Below are 16,822 nucleotides of genomic sequence, written 5' to 3'. Positions count from 1 at the left end.
CTACCGTTCAAAAGTTTGGTGTCACTTAGAAATGTCCTTATTTTTTAAGGAAAATAAAAACATTTGTCCATTAAAATAACATCAAATAGATAAGAAATACAATGTAGACACTGTTAATGTTGTAAATGACTATTGTAGCTAGAAACGGCAGATTTTTTATGGAATATCTACATAGGCGTACAGAAGCCCATTATCAGCAACCATCACTCCCCTGTTCCAATGGCACGTTGTGTTAGCTTATCCAACTTGATCATTTTATAATTTTAAAACGCAAAACACCAGTCTCAACGTCAACAATGAAGACGCGACTCCGGGATGCTGGCCTTCAAGGCAGAGTTGCGAAGAAAAAGCCATATCTCCGACTGGTCAATAAAAAGAAAAGATTAAGATGGGCAAAAGAACACAGATACTGGACAGAGGAACTCTGACTAGAAGGCCAGCATCCCGTAGCCGCCTTTTCACTGTTGACGTTGAGACTGGTGTTTTGCAGGTACTGTTAAATGAAGCTGCCAGTTGAGGACTTGTGCGGCGTCTTTTTCTCAAACTAGACACTCTAATATACTTGTCCTCTTGCTCAGTTGTGCACCGGCGCCTCCCACTCCTCTTTCTATTCTGGTTAGAGACAGTTTACGCGGTTCTGTGAAGGGAGTAGTACACAGCGTTGTACAAAATCTTCCGTTTCTTGGCAATTTCTCGCATGGAATAGCCTTTATTTCTCAGAACAAGAATAGACTGACAATTTTCAGAAGAAAGTTATTTGTTTCTGGCTATTTTGAGCCTGTAATCGAACCCACAAATGTTGATCCTCCAGATACTCAACTAGTCTAAAGAAGGCCAGTTTCATTGCTTTTTTGATCAGGACAACAGTTTTCAGATGTGCTAACATAATTGCAAAAGGTTTTTCTAATGATCAATTAGCCTTTTAAAATGATAAACTTGGATTAGCTAACACAACATGCCATTGGAACACAGGAGTGATGGTTGCTGATAATGGGCCTCTGTACGCCTATGTAGATATTCCATAAAGAATCTGCCATTTCCAGCAACAATAGTCATTTACAACATTGACAATGTCTACACTGTATTTCTGATCAATTTGATGTTATTTTAAATGGACAAAAATGTTGCTTATCTTTCAAAAACAAGGACAGTTCTAAGTGACCCCAAACTTTTGAACGGTAGTGTATATATATATATATATATACAGTTGAAGTTGGAAGTTTACATACACTTAGGTTGGAGTCATTAAACCTCGTTTTTCAACCCCTCCACAAATTTCTTGTTAAAACTATGCATGCAATATCCTTTTGTCATTCAACACCATGAAGAAAACAAAAGAACTGGCAGTTCAAATGAGACAGATGGTCGTAGACCTTCAGAAATCTGGTAATGGCTACAAGAAGATCCACAAATGATTGAATATACCACTGAGCACTGTCAGGGCAATTATTAAAAAATTCAAAAGATATGGAACAGTTGAAAACCTCACGGGTAGAGGATGCAAATGCATTTTGCCCCACAGGATAAGGAGGAGGATCGTGAGAGAAGCAACAAAACCCCCAGAATCACTGTGAAAGAATTGCAGGCCTTGGGGTCACCAGGTTTAAAAAAGCACCATCAGACGCCACCTCCACAACCACAGGCTCTTTGGAAGGGTTGCCAGAAGAAAGCCCTTAATGACTCCAAGACACAGACGCAAGCGCTTGGAGTTTGCCAAACGTCATTTAAATTATGATTGGTAGAAAATGCTCTGGTCAGATGAGACCAAAATGTAACATTTTGGTCAGATACAGCATCGGCATGTTTGGCGTCGAAATAGAGATGCATACAAGGAGAGGCACCTCATACTCACAGTGAAATATGGTGGTGGGTCAGTGATGTTTTGGGGCTGTTTTAATTCTAGAGGTCCAGAGGCACTGGTTAAGATTGATGGCATAATGAATTCCACCAAGTACCAGGCAATTTTGGCTGACAATCTGGTTGCCTCTGCCAGAAGGCCGGGACTTGGCCGTATGTGGACTTTCCAACAAGACAATGACCCAAAACATCCCTCAAGATCCACACAAAAATGGTTCTGTGACAACAAAATCAATGTTTTGCCATGGAAATCTCAGTCGCTGGACCTCAATCCAATCGAAAACCTGTGGGCTGAGTTGAAGAGGGCAGTTGATAAGTGCAAACCCAAGAATGTGAAGGATCTTGAAAGGATCTGCATAGAGGAATGGTCCAAAATCCCTCCAAATGTGTTCCTTAACCTTGTCAAACATTACAGTAAAAGACTCCATGCTGTTATCCTTGTCAGAGATGGTTGCACTAAGTACTAAATGAGGACTGCCAATAATTATGAAACTTTGATTTTGGTGAAATGTATTTTGTATTAAATAATTGTATGATTTTGGTGGGTTCCATTGGAACATTAATAAAGTACAGTATTTCTCATGTTGGTATTTTGAGTTTCTCTCTATAATTATATTGTTTTGTATATATTGTATATTGTATATTTGTGGCCCGCTGGAGGTCATTTTGCAGGGCTCTGGCAGTGCACCTCCTTGCACAAAGGCGGAGGTAGCGGTCCTGCTGCTGGGTTGTTGCCCTCCTACGGCCTCCTCCACGTCTCCTGATGTACTGGCCTGTCTCCTGGTAGCGCCTCCATACTCTGGACACTACGCAGACAGACACAGCAAACCTTTTTGCCACAGCTCGCATTGATGTGCCATCCTGGATGAACTGCACTACCTGAGCCACTTGTGTGGGTTGTAGACTCCGTCTCATGCTACCACTAGAGTGAGAGCACCGCCAGCATTCAAAAGTGACCAAAACATCAGCCAGGAAGCATAGGAACTGAGAAGTGGTCTGTGGTCACCACCTGCAGAATCACTCCTTTATTGGGGGTGTCTTGCTAATTGCCTATAATTTCCACCTTTTGTCTATTCCATTTGCACAACAGCATGTGAAATTTATTGTCAATCAGTGTTGCTTCCTAAGTGGACAGTTTGATTTCACAGAAGTGTGATTGACTTGGAGTTACATTGTGTTGTTTAAGTGTTCCCTTTATTTTTTTGAGCAGTGTATATAAATACACACACACACACACACACACACACACACACACACACACACACACACACACACACACACACACACACACACACACATACAGAGCATTTGGAAAGTATTCAGACCCCTTGACCCCACATTTTGTTACGTTACAGCCTTATTCTAAAATGGATTAAATAGTATTTTTTCTCCTCAATCAATCTACACACAATACCCCATAATGACAAAGCAAAAAAAAGTTGACATTTTTGCAAATGTATTAAAAATCTAAAACTGAAATATCACATATGCATAAGTATTTAGACCCTTCCCTCAGTACTTTGTTGAAGCACCTTTGTTAGCGAACACAGCCTCGAGTCTTCTTGTGTATGATGCTACAAGCTTGGCACACCTGTATTTGTGGAGTTTCTCACATTCTTCTCTGCAGATCCTCTCAAGCTCTGTCAGGTTGGATGGGGAGGTTCGCTGCACAGCTATTTTCAGGTCTCTCCAGAGATGTTCGATCGGTTTCAAGTCCAGGCTCTGGCTGGGCCACTCAAGAGACTTGTGTTGGCTGTGTGCTTCAGGTTGTTGTCCTGTTGGAAGGTGAACCTCCTCTCCAGTCTGGGGTCTTGAGCGCTCAGGGGCAGGTTTTCATCAAGGATCTCTCTGTACTTTGCTCCATTCATCTTTCCCTCGATCCTGACTAGTTTCCCAGTCCCTGCCGCTGAAAAACATCCCCACAGCATGATTCTGCCACTACCACGCTTCACCACAGGGATGGTGCCAGGTTTCCTCCAGATGTGACATTTGGCATTGAGGCCAAAGATTTCAATCTTGGTTTCATCAGACCAGAGAATCTTGTTTCTCATGGTCAGAGTCCTTTAAGTGCCCTTTGGCAAATTCCAAGTGGGCTGTCATGTGCCTTTTACTGAAGAGTGGCTTCTGTCTGGCATCTGTACCATAAAGGCCTGATTGGTGGAGTGCTGCAGAGATGGTTGTCCTTCTGGAAGGTTCTCCCATCTCCACAGAGGAACTCTGGAGCTCTGTCAGAGTGACCATCGGGTTCTTCGTCACCTCCCTGACCAAGGCCTTTCTCCTCCGATTGCTCAGTTTTGCTGGGCAGCCAGCTCTAGGAAGAGTCTTGGTGGTTCCAAACTTCTTCCATTTAAGAATGATGGACGCCACTGTGTTCTTAGGGACCTTCAATGCTGCAGACATTTTTTCTTACCCTTCCCCAGATCTGTGCCTCGATACAATACAGTCTCGGGCTCTACGGACAAGTCCTTCGACCTCATGGCTTGGTTTTTGCTCTGACATTCATTGTAAACTGTGGAACCTTATATAGACAAGTGTGTGCCTTTCCAAATCATGTCCTATCAATTAAATTTACCACAGGTCGACTTCCAAGTTGTAGAAACATCTCAAGGATGATCAATGGAAACAGGATGCACCCGATCTCAATTTCGAGTCTCATAGCAAACGGTCTGAAAACTTAGGTAAATAAGGTATTTCTGTTTTACATTTTTTATAAAATTGCTCAAATTTCTAAAAACATGTTTTCCCTTTGTAATTATGGGGTATTGTGCGTAGATTGATTAGGTTAAAAAAATGTTTTAATACATTTTATAATAAGGCTGTAATGTAACAAAATCTGAAAAAAGGGAAGGGATCTGAATACGTTTTGAATGCAGTGTATATAAAATGTTGGAAGCATTTTATGAGAAAATCAAACTCTGCAACATGGCTGTGCAACATGTCTCTATGTAAGAAATAATGGACAATTGAAATGAGGTTGCTAAGTCACGTGGTTGAAGAGCTATTTAAATTTAAAAATTGTGATCATGCACTGTGTTGATGGTCCCTAACTGGTTGCATTAATGGTGCGCCAGGCTGCCTACACCGCTGCCATGCGGTTATGAAACTCTGGTCTGAATCGAGAAAATAAGACCCGTGCAATGTTGTACATATGTTTGTCTTCATAAAGCGCCTAACCTGAGGTGTGTAGCTCAAATTGTTTGCGAGCTACTGAAGTTTGAAGGTCCGAATGTCTGGCGAATATCAAAAATGTATTCACCTGTATTAACCCCTCAGAAATGAAATGCTAAATGAACTGGTAATGTGGCTATCATAAAGAACTACAAATGCCATGATGATCTGGAGAAGACTGCCAATTTGAGGCAAAGGTAATAATCTCTGTATTAATTATCAAATGTTAGGTAGATTTACATTTACATGACATTTAAGTCATTTAGCAGACGCTCTTATCCAGAGCGACTTACAAATTGGTGCATTCACCTTATGATATCCAGTGGAACAACCACTTTACAATAGTGCATCTAACTCTTTTAAGGGGGGGGGGGGGTTAGAATAATTACTTTATCCTATCCTAGGTATTCCTTAAAGAGGTGGGGTTTCAGGTGTCTCCGGAAGGTGGTGATTGACTCCGCTGACCTGGCGTCGTGAGGGAGTTTGTTCCACCATTGGGGTGCCAGAGCAGCGAACAGTTTTGACTGGGCTGAGCGGGAACTGTACTTCCTCAGAGGTAGGGAGGCGAGCAGGCCAGAGGTGGATGAACGCAGTGCCCTTGTTTGGGTGTAGGGCCTGATCAGAGCCTGAAGGTACGGAGGTGCCGTTCCCCTCACAGCTCCGTAGGCAAGCACCATGGTCTTGTAGCGGATGCGAGCTTCAACTGGAAGCCAGTGGAGAGAGCGGAGGAGCGGGGTGACGTGAGAGAACTTGGGAAAGTTGAACACCAGACGGGCTGCGGCGTTCTGGATGAGTTGTAGGGGTTTAATGGCACAGGCAGGGAGCCCAGCCAACAGCGAGTTGCAGTAATCCAGACGGGAGATGACAAGTGCCTGGATTAGGACCTGCGCTGCTTCCTGCGTGAGGCAGGGTCGTACTCTGCGAATGTTGTAGAGCATGAACCTACAGGAACGGGTCACCGCCTTGATGTTAGTTGAGAACGACAGGGTGTTGTCCAGGATCACGCCAAGGTTCTTAGCACTCTGGGAGGAGGACACAATGGAGTTGTCAACCGTGATGGCGAGATCATGGAACGGGCAGTCCTTCCCCGGGAGGAAGAGCAGCTCCGTCTTGCCGAGGTTCAGCTTGAGGTGGTGATCCGTCATCCACACTGATATGTCTGCCAGACATGCCGAGATGCGATTCACCACCTGGTTATCAGAGGGGGGAAAGGAGAAGATTAATTGTGTGTCGTCTGCATAGCAATGATAGGAGAGACCATGTGAGGATATGACAGAGCCAAGTGACTTGGTGTATAGCGAGAATAGGAGAGGGCCTAGAACAGAGCCCTGGGGGACACCAGTGGTGAGAGCACGTGGTGCGGAGACAGATTCTCGCCACGCCACCTGGTAGGAGCGACCTGTCAGGTAGGACACAATCCAAGCGTGGGCCGCGCCGGAGATGCCCAGCTCGGAGAGGGTGGAGAGGAGGATCTGATGGTTCACAGTATCAAAGGCAGCCGATAGGTCTAGAAGGATGAGAGCAGAGGAGAGAGAGTTAGCTTTAGCAGTGCGGAGCGCCTCCGTGACACAGAGAAGAGCAGTCTCAGTTGAATGACTAGTCTTGAAACCTGACTGATTTGGATCAAGAAGGTCATTCTGAGAGAGATAGCAGGAGAGCTGTCCAAGGACGGCACGTTCAAGAGTTTTGGAGAGAAAAGAAAGAAGGGATACTGGTCTGTAGTTGTTGACATCGGAGGGATCGAGTGTAGGATTTAGTAATGAATCATTTGGCAAATATCTTTAAATGGAAAATTCTGTGAACTGTCTAGTGCAAGTTTTACATTGACACATTACCTGTTAGGTGTCAGCTAGAGATGACATGCAGGAGCTTGCAGGGATTTGTAGTTTTGCATGATGTCTACTTGGATTCGAAAATGCTAATTAGCATCAGAGGGTAAATGGAGCCAAATATATTGATAAAAGGCACCTTGTCCAAGAGCAATTTCTATGGTTATCAAACTGTAACACTGGGGTAAGTCTACAGGAAATAAAGCCCTTATTTTAAGTGTTTCTAAAAAAGAAAAGAAAAATGAATGGTGGAAAAATGATTGGAATCATTTCCCTGTTTGACCGCTAGGTTTTATGGGTAATATGACACCTATACTCTGTGGAAGCCCATTCCCACCACCAAAAAAAGAATATCTGACTATGAGTTATGAGATAGTAAGTCGTTATCAGGTAGCCTAGTGGTTAGAGCGTTGGGCCAGTAACCGAAAGGTTGCTAGATCGAATCCCTGAGCTGACAAGGAAAAGATCTGTCGTTCTGCCCCTGAACAAGGCAGTTAACCCACTGTTCATAGGCTGTCATTGTAAATAATAATTTGTTTTTAACTGACTTGCCTAGTTAAAAAATATATAAATAAATATTAAGGCATAATTATGAGATAGTAAGGCATAATTATGAGATAGTAGGCTAAGATGTTATGAGATGGTAAGTCATAATTATGAGATACTAAGGCATAATTATGAGATAGTAGGCTAAGATGTTAGGAGATGGTAAGTCATAATATTGAGATATGTAAGTCAAAGTGTTCATTTTTGCACTTTTTTTATTTAGTCTAGTCTTAATGATATTTTAGTCAAAATGAGTCAATCACATTTTTGTCATTTGAATAATGATTTAGTGTAGTTATTGTCAATGACGAAAACAGTGGGCATTTAAGTCAACTACACTGAACTAAAATATAAACGCAACACGCAACAATTTCAAAGATTGCAGTGAGTAACAGTTCATAAAGGAAATCAGTCAATTGAAATAAATAAATTAGTCCATAATCTATGGATTTCACATGACTGAGAAGAGAGAGATGAATCTGTTTGTCACAGATAACTTAAAAAAAAACTTTTAAAAAGTAGGGGCGTGGATCAGAAAACCAGTCAGTATCTGGTGTGACCACCATTTGCCTAAAGCAGCGTGACACATTTCCTTCGCATTGAGTTTATCAGGCTGTTGATTGTGGCCTGTGGAATGTTGTCCCACTCCTCTTCAATGGCTGTGCGAAGTTGCTGGACATTGGCGAGAACTGGAACACACTGTCGTACACGTCAATCCGGAGCATCCTAAACATGCTCAATGGGTGACAAGTCTGGTGAGTATGCAGGCCAAGGACGTACTGGGACATTTTCAGCTTCCAGGAAATGTGAACAGATCCTTGCGACATGGGGCCGTATATTATCATGCTGAAATATGAAGTGATGACGGCGGATGAAATGGCACAACAATGAGCCTCAGGATCTCTTCACGGTATCTCTGTGCATTCAAATTGCAATTGATAAAGTTCAAGTGTGTTCATTGTCTGTAGCTTACTCCTGCCCATACCATAACCCCACCATCACCATGGGGCACCCTGATCACAACGTTGACATCAGCAAACTGCTCGCCCACACAGAGCCATCTTCCCGGTACAGTTGAAACCGGGATTCACCCGTGAAGAGCACACTTCTCCAGCCTGAGAATTTGCCCACTGAAGTCGGCTACGACGCCGAACTGCAGTCAGGTCAAGACCCTGGTGAGAATGACGAGCACGCAGATCAGCTTCCCTGAGACGGTTTCTGACAGTTTGTGCAGAAATTCTTCAGTTGTGCAAACCTACAATTTCATCAGCTGTCTGGGTGGCTGGTCTCATACGATCCCGCAGGTGAAGAAACTGGATGTAGAGTTCCTGGGCTGGCGTGGTTACACGTGATTAGCAGTTGTGAGGCCGGTTGGACATACTGCCAAATTCTCTAAAATGACGTTGAGGTGGCTTATGGTAGAGAAATTAACTTTCAATACTCTGGCAACAGCTCTGGTGGACATTCCTGCAGTCAGCGTGCCAATTGCACAATCCCTCAACTTGAGACATCTGTGGCATTGTGTTGTGTGACAAAACTTTAGTGGCCTTTTATTGTCCCCAGCACAAGGTGCACCTTTGTAATTATCATGCTTAATCAGCTTCTTGATATGCCACACCTGTCAGGTGGATGGATTATCTTGGCAAAGGAGGAATGTTTCCTAAACAGTAAATAAATGTAAATAAACGTAAATAAATGTATGGCCAAAATTTGAGAAATATTTTTAGTGGAACATTTCAGGGATCTTTTATATCAGCTCATGAAACCCACACTTTACATGTTGCGTTTATATTTCTGTTCAGTATAAATATATTCTCATACACTGCCTATGTAAAGTATGTAAATGCTTTCTTGTAAAACCAAAAGCTCTACCAAATACTATTTGAAAGAAGCAGTTTTAAAATACTTTTTTCCCCTCCAAAATAAAATGTTCTATATACACTTAAATACCCCTAAAAGTTGGGCAAAGAAGTAAGTATGTTGGATAGATATGGCTGCCTAAACAGCACAATACTCATGGTCAAGTGACATTTCCTAAGCCTTGTTCTGGCCCATACAGATCTTTACTATGAGGAGGATTTCACTAGGTGTAATATATCACTCGCCCTAGATAAAGCCCCATAGTCTGCCTGATTGTTACAGGACAAAAGGTAGGCCATATCTTCACGTTGTTTGAGAATGTGTTGATGACCTTGGTCTGATGTACAAAATATTGGGCATTCTCGAACAGGTATGATGTGCATCTTTCCTAAAGTTTTATCTAGGTGATTGTTTTATCTTGGCTGCCGAGTGGCACAGCGGTCTAAGGCACTGCATCTCAGTGGTAGAGGCGTCACTACAGACCCTGGTTCGATCCCTGGCTATTTCACTGTTAGTTTTACAAAAAGAATTGTACAATTTCTGTTAGTTTCTTATTAAAAGTACTGATGGGTGCGCTGTTGCTTGTATGGGTTGTATGGATATGCTTAATGTGACGGTCACCCTGATATTGGCAACTCGGTAGCTACTTTCCATTTCCATTGTGTATCAAGGTGACATCTAGATGGTTATCAATATTAGTTATTTCTTGTGTAGGCTGCTATCGTCCTTGAAATAAAATCATGGGAGGGGGAAAAAATGGCCACATTAGTTACCGCCGGCGACATCATGATACAACTGCCCAGTGGGAAGCGCCCACTGGGCAGTTTATCGACTCGTGGTGCAGCCCAATCAGCCACGCAAAACAGTCGAGTGGCAACAAACCTGCCCAATTAGCTGATTCGCTTTCCAGACACCGACTCCTTTCGACACACACCCACTCGCCCATACTCCGATCGCCATATTGGGATGCAGCTACCCATACTTGGAAGCATTGCCAAGGGCTGTGCAGTAAGCAATAGAAAGGAGACCAGTGAGGGCTATGGTTTTTAACCGAAGCTCACTTAAACCAACAGACACGGTGGTACGAAAGACATTGGTTTTTATTTATAAGTCATTGCTTGTTTAATTTGTTACAGAGATTTCTGAAAGAAAATGTTGAGATTTTCTTTTGTCTCCTTTTCTCCATCCTCCCTCTCACAATCTTTCGCCATCTCTCTCTCACAATGCACCTACTGCTAAACCATGCTTTACTCTTATTCAACCACCCTTCCTTTTGTGCCTATTGACGAGAAAGAGATAGAGAAATTAAGAGAGAGGAGTACGCAAGCTATTTTAGTGCAGTACTCGTCCCTTTTTAGCGTTCCTTTTTCCCAGCACATGATTACTTCACATCAAGTCGAGACAAAACAGACCTTGCAGGTCAATATGCCTACTTGTTTCAAGTAAACAATAGAGCATACACCACAGCACCCAAGAGTAAAAGTGTTTTTCTGTAGATACTGAACTCTATAGGCATACATGATGTAGGTATGACGCACGCGCTGTTCGATTCGACAGGGGGAGATAGAAGTGAGGGATGGGGAAGAAGAGAAGGAATCGGAGGCAGGGAGGGAGATAGAGAGAAACAGTTGTGATGGTACAATATTATTTTATTTTCAAATAATCCCACTGTCGATACTCACACACAGGACACCTCCGTAGCCTTCAATCCTCTCGACTCAACGTATCTCGATAAAGGAGACAAGTCTTTCATAGTGAGCGGGGTGGAGATGGAGATGAAGAGCGAGGGGAGCGTGTAAGCGGGCCACAGAGTTGGAGAAGGGGGGTAGTGAGGGGGATGACGGAGAGAGGCAGAGGGATTGAAAAAGTGGATTTACTCATCCTCCTTCTCCTCTCCGTGTGTGATGACATAGCAGATCTGTTTATAGTCTACGTTGCCAGCCACATCTGGGGGAAAGGCAGCCCACAGGTTGGTCATCTGAGGTAGAGGAAGACATAAGGAGAAGCTCACAACTCGGAAACATTGCGGGGAAATGGACAAAGTCCCGTGTCAGACAGCACACAGAAATATGTCATTAATTATTACTGTAAATAACCATATCACGAAAGCTCAAACACCATGTTGCTCTAAGGGTGAAATATTCCTCGAGCAAAGTAACTGTGCAAAGAGCAAGAAATACTGTAAATCTCATTGTAATCAGTGTGGTTTAATTTTGAAACGTTCCTTCAACAATGTGCATTATAAAGGCGATTGTTTATGTATCGCTCAGTTTACGAAACGTGTTAATCGCCCCTTTTTACGCATATTGCTGAAGAAACATTTCAAATTAAATCACTGAGATTCTAATGAGGTTTATGGTATTTCTTGCTATTTGCACAGTGATCGTGCACTGAGAAAATGTCGCTCTAAATGACTGAATGACTGATAGAATGATAGATCCCTCACCTCCTCAGCGGTGAACCTGTCGCATTGGGTGGTCAGGAGCTCCTCAATGCTGGAGGAAAGGAAATAGGTAGGAAAGGAGAGAATTATCAACATTAAGACTACCTGAAGAGGTTGTGAGTGAATTTCAGTGAATTTATAGAATAGTAATGGTAGGAAAAGGTACAGGGTGAAAACTTACAATTCCTTCTTGATGAAGCCGGTAGCCTCGGGGTCAAGGACCTTGAAAGCGCTCACGATAACATCCTCGGGATCAGCACCTAAGAGGAAGGGAAGAAGAGGATCCTCAGTTAAACTCTATGTTACCTCAAACTCACAGTTATGGACTAAGAAGTGATGGACTAAGAAAAGTGATGGGATAAGAGTGATGGACTAGGAGTAATGGGACTAAGTAAAGCAGTAGAAGTATTAAGTATTAACAAACAAAACTTTGTGTAAAATATATGTACATTATATATAAACTTATACTGAACAGAAATATAAACGCAACATAAAGTGTTGGTCCCATGTTTCAGAAGCTGAAATAAATAAATAAAATATTATTATTTATAAAAAGCTTATTTCTCTCTATTTGGGGAAGAAATTTGTTTACATCCCTATTAGAGAACATTTCTCCTTTGCCAAGATAATCCATCTACCTGGCAGGTGTGGCATATTAAGAAGCTGATTAAACAGCAATATCATTACACAGGTGCACCTTGTGCTGGGGACAATAAAAGGCCACTCAAAAATGTGCAGTTGTGTCACACAACACAATGCCACAGAGATCTAAAGTTTTGAGGAAAAGTGCAATTGGCATGCTGACTGCAGGAATGTCCACCAGAGCTGTTGCCAGAGAATGTAATATTAGTTTCTCTACCTTAAGCCGCCTCCAATATTGTTTTAGAGAATTTGGCAGTATGTCCAACCGGCCTCACAACTGCTAATCACGTGTAACCACGCCAGCCCAGGACGTCCACATCCAGCTTCTTCACCTGCGGGATCGTATGAGACCAGCCACCCGGACAGCTGATGAAATTGTGGGTTTGCACAACTGAAGAATTTCTGCACAAACGGTCAGAAACCGTCTCAGGGAAGCTCATCTGCATGCTCGTCGTCCTCACCAGGGTCTTGACCTGACTGCATGTCAGCGTAGTAACTGACTTCAGTGGGCAAATGCTCACCATCGATGGCCACTGGCAAGCTGTAGAAGTGTGCTCTTCACAGATGAATCCCGGTTTCAACTGTACCGGACAGATGGCAGATAGCGTGTATGGCGTTGTGTGGGCGAGTGGTTTGCTGATGTCAACATTGTGAACAGAGTGCCTCATGGTGGCGGTGGGGTTATGGTATGGGCAGGCATAAGCTACGGACAAGGAACACAATTGCATTTTATTAATGTAAATTTGAATGTACAGAGATAACGTGACGAGATCTTGAGGCACATTGTCGTGCCATTCATCCGCCGCCATCAGTATGATAATGCACGGTCCCATGTCACAAGGATCTGTACACATTTCCTGGAAGCTGAAAATGTCCCAGTTCTTCCATGGCCTGCATACTGACCAGACATGTCACCCATTGAGCATGTTTGGGATGCTCTGGATTGACATGTACGACAGCGTGTTTCAGTTCCTGCCAATATCCAGCAACTTCGCACAGCCATTGAAGAGGAGTGGGACAACATTCCACAGGACACAATCAACAGCCTGATCAACTCTATGCACATGAAATGTGTTGCACTGCATGAGGCAAATGGTGGTCACACCAGATACTGACTGGTTTTCGGATCAACTTCCATACCTTTTTTTTGTAATGTGAAAAAGCTTTAAGTCGCTCCTAGCGGTTGACCTACCCTTCAGCTTCTCGCCGAACATGGTGAGGAAGACAGTGAAGTTGATGGGGCCGCTGGCCTCCTTGACCATGGCTTCCAGCTCCTCATTCTTCACGTTCAGTTGACCCATAGTGGCCAGCACGTCCCTAAGATCATCCTTGCTGATGATGCCATCTCTGTTCTGATCAATGATTGTGAAAGCCTAGCAGGAAGCGAAGCAGAGAGAGTTGATACCATATTATTCACTGTGGAGCAATCCAAATGACATCGATCACATTAACATGACAGTCTTAAGTAAATGTAATATTTCTATTGCTTAGAAGCGTATGAAAATAAGTTAATGTTATCACACTACCCAGTACCCTATTGAAATGCATTGCCATGACCTCTGTCTCCTCATTTCAAAATTAATTACACTAGTCGATGATAATAGACAGTGTTTACGGAACAAAATTAGGGTGCACTGCATTGTGAAATTTGAGTTGCGGGAATATTTACCTCACAATTCACAAGATTTTCCCAAGATGGTCCATCAAGATAAATGTGAAAAGGTCTCTCTCCTCTCTCCCCACATAGCTGCATGTGTCACTCAGTGAAACCCAAGAAGGCTATAGAGCACACAGGGGACTTGGCAGCTGGCCAACCACTTGTCTTTTTAAAGGTGTTAAAATGGTCTCGGGATGTCAGACAAGCCTCGAGACATTTAAGGAATCGGTATTGATTACAACACTAACACCCCTCCCCTTACCCCCCTCGCCCCCTTCCCTGACTAATCCCTCTGCCCCCAACCCCTGTTCCTTTTTTTACCCCCACCTGTCTCCAATTGGCCAAATCAATCACACAAAGACAGGGATATACCCAAAGACTGACACACTTCCATTTTTCCCCTTAAAAATCATACAAATTGTTGTCAGATTCCCAAATTATTGTAATTTGTCTACTTTGCTGATTAGGTTGCGCTCTCCTAAATATTGAGAGAACCTCCAATGTGAACATTCCCACATGATTTTAAAAACTAGTAGGCTATTTCGCACCAGGTCAAAGAGCGAAGACTAGGTGTCACAAAAGCTTTTCTGGCTGAGCAGAGGAACAGGTTGGTTGTTTGCCTTTTCTGTAAATAGAGGCCTTCAATGTCTTCAATTCTAGGGGTCTCTCGTAAATTCTGGCTCCCTTTCATATTCCGGGTGGGGGGGGGGGGGTCACAGGGACGGGTTCTGAGAGGGGGTGCTGGGGAAGACTACCCAGCAAACCAAAATTGGTTCTGTGAAAGTTCCCAGAACATTCCTTAGGTTTCAGCAAATGTTCTCAGACAAAAACTGTCCAGTTGTGTTGATGATTATACAATGTCTGTATAAAACCTTTGTCTGAACACATTTCATTCTTTACAGGTAGATTATATTAAATTACCTGGAAACAAATAGAGAACATTTAGGGAATGTTCTGTGGTGGTTGTTACAGATGGTTGTGCACAACATTTTAGTGAATGTTAGGAGAACATTCCAAGGATATTTTTTTATTCTGAAAAACAGGATGTTGTCATCCTAATGTTAGATAAAACCCTAACTAGAACTTAATGGGTCTCTTAGCTAAGGTTCTGGGAAATGTTCCCGGTTTGCTGGGTAGTGACCTGTCCCAGGTGACCGCTGTCATCAGCAACTAAGTAATTTACGGTTGTCTCTTGCTGGCGGCGCTAATAAAAAATATATATTGTCAACTTGAGCCAAGAAACTTAATCGAATCAAGTCTATCTGTCCAGCTCTATGACGGCTATCACTTCCATCACACCCACAGTGATAGATACAGTAAAATGTGAACGCCACCTGCCTTAGGATGTCCTGTCTTACCTATTACAAAGTCGTTGGGTTGTTTGTCTATTTTGGGCTTTTGAAACCCTCTTTCAATGGGATCACAATGTGATGCGTGGAGATGTTACAATGGCATGTATCCCAAGAACTATGTCGGCTGACTTAGTATAACTACTTGACCAAGCATTGATATCTAGTGAAAATAGTGTGGCAGAAAACCCTCCCCAAAAGACTTACCTCCTTGTACTCCTGAATCTGGCTCTGCTCAAACATGGAGAACACATTGGAAGATCCACCCTCTCCCTGCTGCTGCCTCTTCTTGGCTTTCTTGGGTGCCTGGGGGTAAACGATGACGAGGACATGTCATTTAACTCACAGTCAACACAACCAACATTTTACTGTAACGGCCTGTTTGGGCCATCCATGCCACTCTGGGTCATTTTGGGCCAAAAGGTCTTAGACCTCCGCAGTGGCAAGAGGAACTCCCTAAGGTATTTTTTGAGAATGATTCCTCTCATTGACTTGTCATTGTCAGTGACATCAGTTGTGCCAGAAGGGCACAAAGTAGCCCCTCTAGGAATTGACTATGCATTGTCATTGACCTCTAGCGATGCTCTGTGTCCTTCTGCTATTTTAGCTGTTAACCGCCTTTCAATGAGTCACATGGGAGTGACGCTTAGCTTTGCTTCAGATTTCGATGCCTGGGTACTTTTAGCTTTTGTCTGAATAAGTTGTACCAATTCAAGTTGCACTTTTCAGCATAAAGCTTTAAAAAAAAAGGTGAATTGTATAAAAGGCACTTGGCGAGTTCAGTTGTAGCGTCGAAATTGGCTAAGATTCTGTAATATCTTAGAGGCCTCTTGAGCAGTGGTCCCCAAACATCCTTTAAGTATTTCCTTTTGATGCGCCATTTCAACAAAACCCGAGTATCACTGGGCTCTTTTGCCCAGTGAGGAACCAGCTTCCACCAATGGGTCCCGAACCAGTTTGGGAAACTGTTCTAGAAGCCTTTAAAATGTAATTCAGAGTCCATTTTATTGCCATTATCCAGTTTGCATTGGTATCCTACCATCAATTATGCTTTAAGTTGTCAGTAGACAATCCGAGACCCTAGAAACTGTTCTCCATTGAGAGGAACGCAAACACACTCACCATCTCTTTAGAGTTTGTGGGGGTTTTGGTTGGTCAAGAAGAGAAGCCTATGCCAAGCCGATGTGACTGACATGTTTGTGTTGGCCCCTTGCCTTATATACTAGCTCAAGGGGGCTAACTTTAGCTGCACCATCAAGTTTGGCAAGAAAAGAGGGAGCTGAGGAAAGTAAGAGAGAGAGGGAGGAGCAAGGGGGTGCTCAGGGTATCGCCTTTCCGTCACTCCAAAATAGGTACAGGGAGTCTTAGAATTAGATGAATTTGAGCACAACATTCAGGCCTTACTTTGGTGTCAGTGTCACACTTGGACTAATATAGACAAACCTCTATTGCAGCCTTTGGGACTATTGAA

At 43.1% G+C, this 16,822-nt stretch overlaps 1 protein-coding gene across 1 annotated transcript; it reads right to left on the bottom strand.

The window, feature by feature from the left end:
• Positions 1-10,888: 10,888 nt before the first annotated feature.
• mylpfb (myosin light chain, phosphorylatable, fast skeletal muscle b) lies at positions 10,889-16,553 on the bottom strand. The gene is made up of 6 exons (XM_055921735.1): positions 16,474-16,553; positions 15,559-15,657; positions 13,538-13,718; positions 11,885-11,963; positions 11,707-11,755; positions 10,889-11,238 (listed from the first exon to the last, which is right to left on the bottom strand). Exons 1-6 carry the CDS (start codon positions 16,474-16,476, stop codon positions 11,134-11,136), a joined length of 516 nt encoding a protein of 171 aa, XP_055777710.1. The 5' UTR covers positions 16,477-16,553; the 3' UTR covers positions 10,889-11,133.
• Positions 16,554-16,822: the final 269 nt, after the last annotated feature.

The sequence above is a fragment of the Salvelinus fontinalis genome, chromosome 1 (assembly GCF_029448725.1).
Source record: "Salvelinus fontinalis isolate EN_2023a chromosome 1, ASM2944872v1, whole genome shotgun sequence".
NCBI lineage: Eukaryota > Metazoa > Chordata > Actinopteri > Salmoniformes > Salmonidae > Salvelinus > Salvelinus fontinalis.
This window is presented reverse-complemented; position numbering and strand designations above follow the sequence as displayed.

Coding starts and splice junctions, on each gene's coding strand:
- mylpfb (XM_055921735.1), bottom strand. Junction 13,719..15,558: donor AGATTCAGGAGTACAAGGAG/GTAAGTCTTTTG, acceptor GCTTCCTGCTAG/GCTTTCACAATCATTGATCA. Junction 11,964..13,537: donor GTTCGGCGAGAAGCTGAAGG/GTAGGTCAACCG, acceptor CCTTCCTCTTAG/GTGCTGATCCCGAGGATGTT.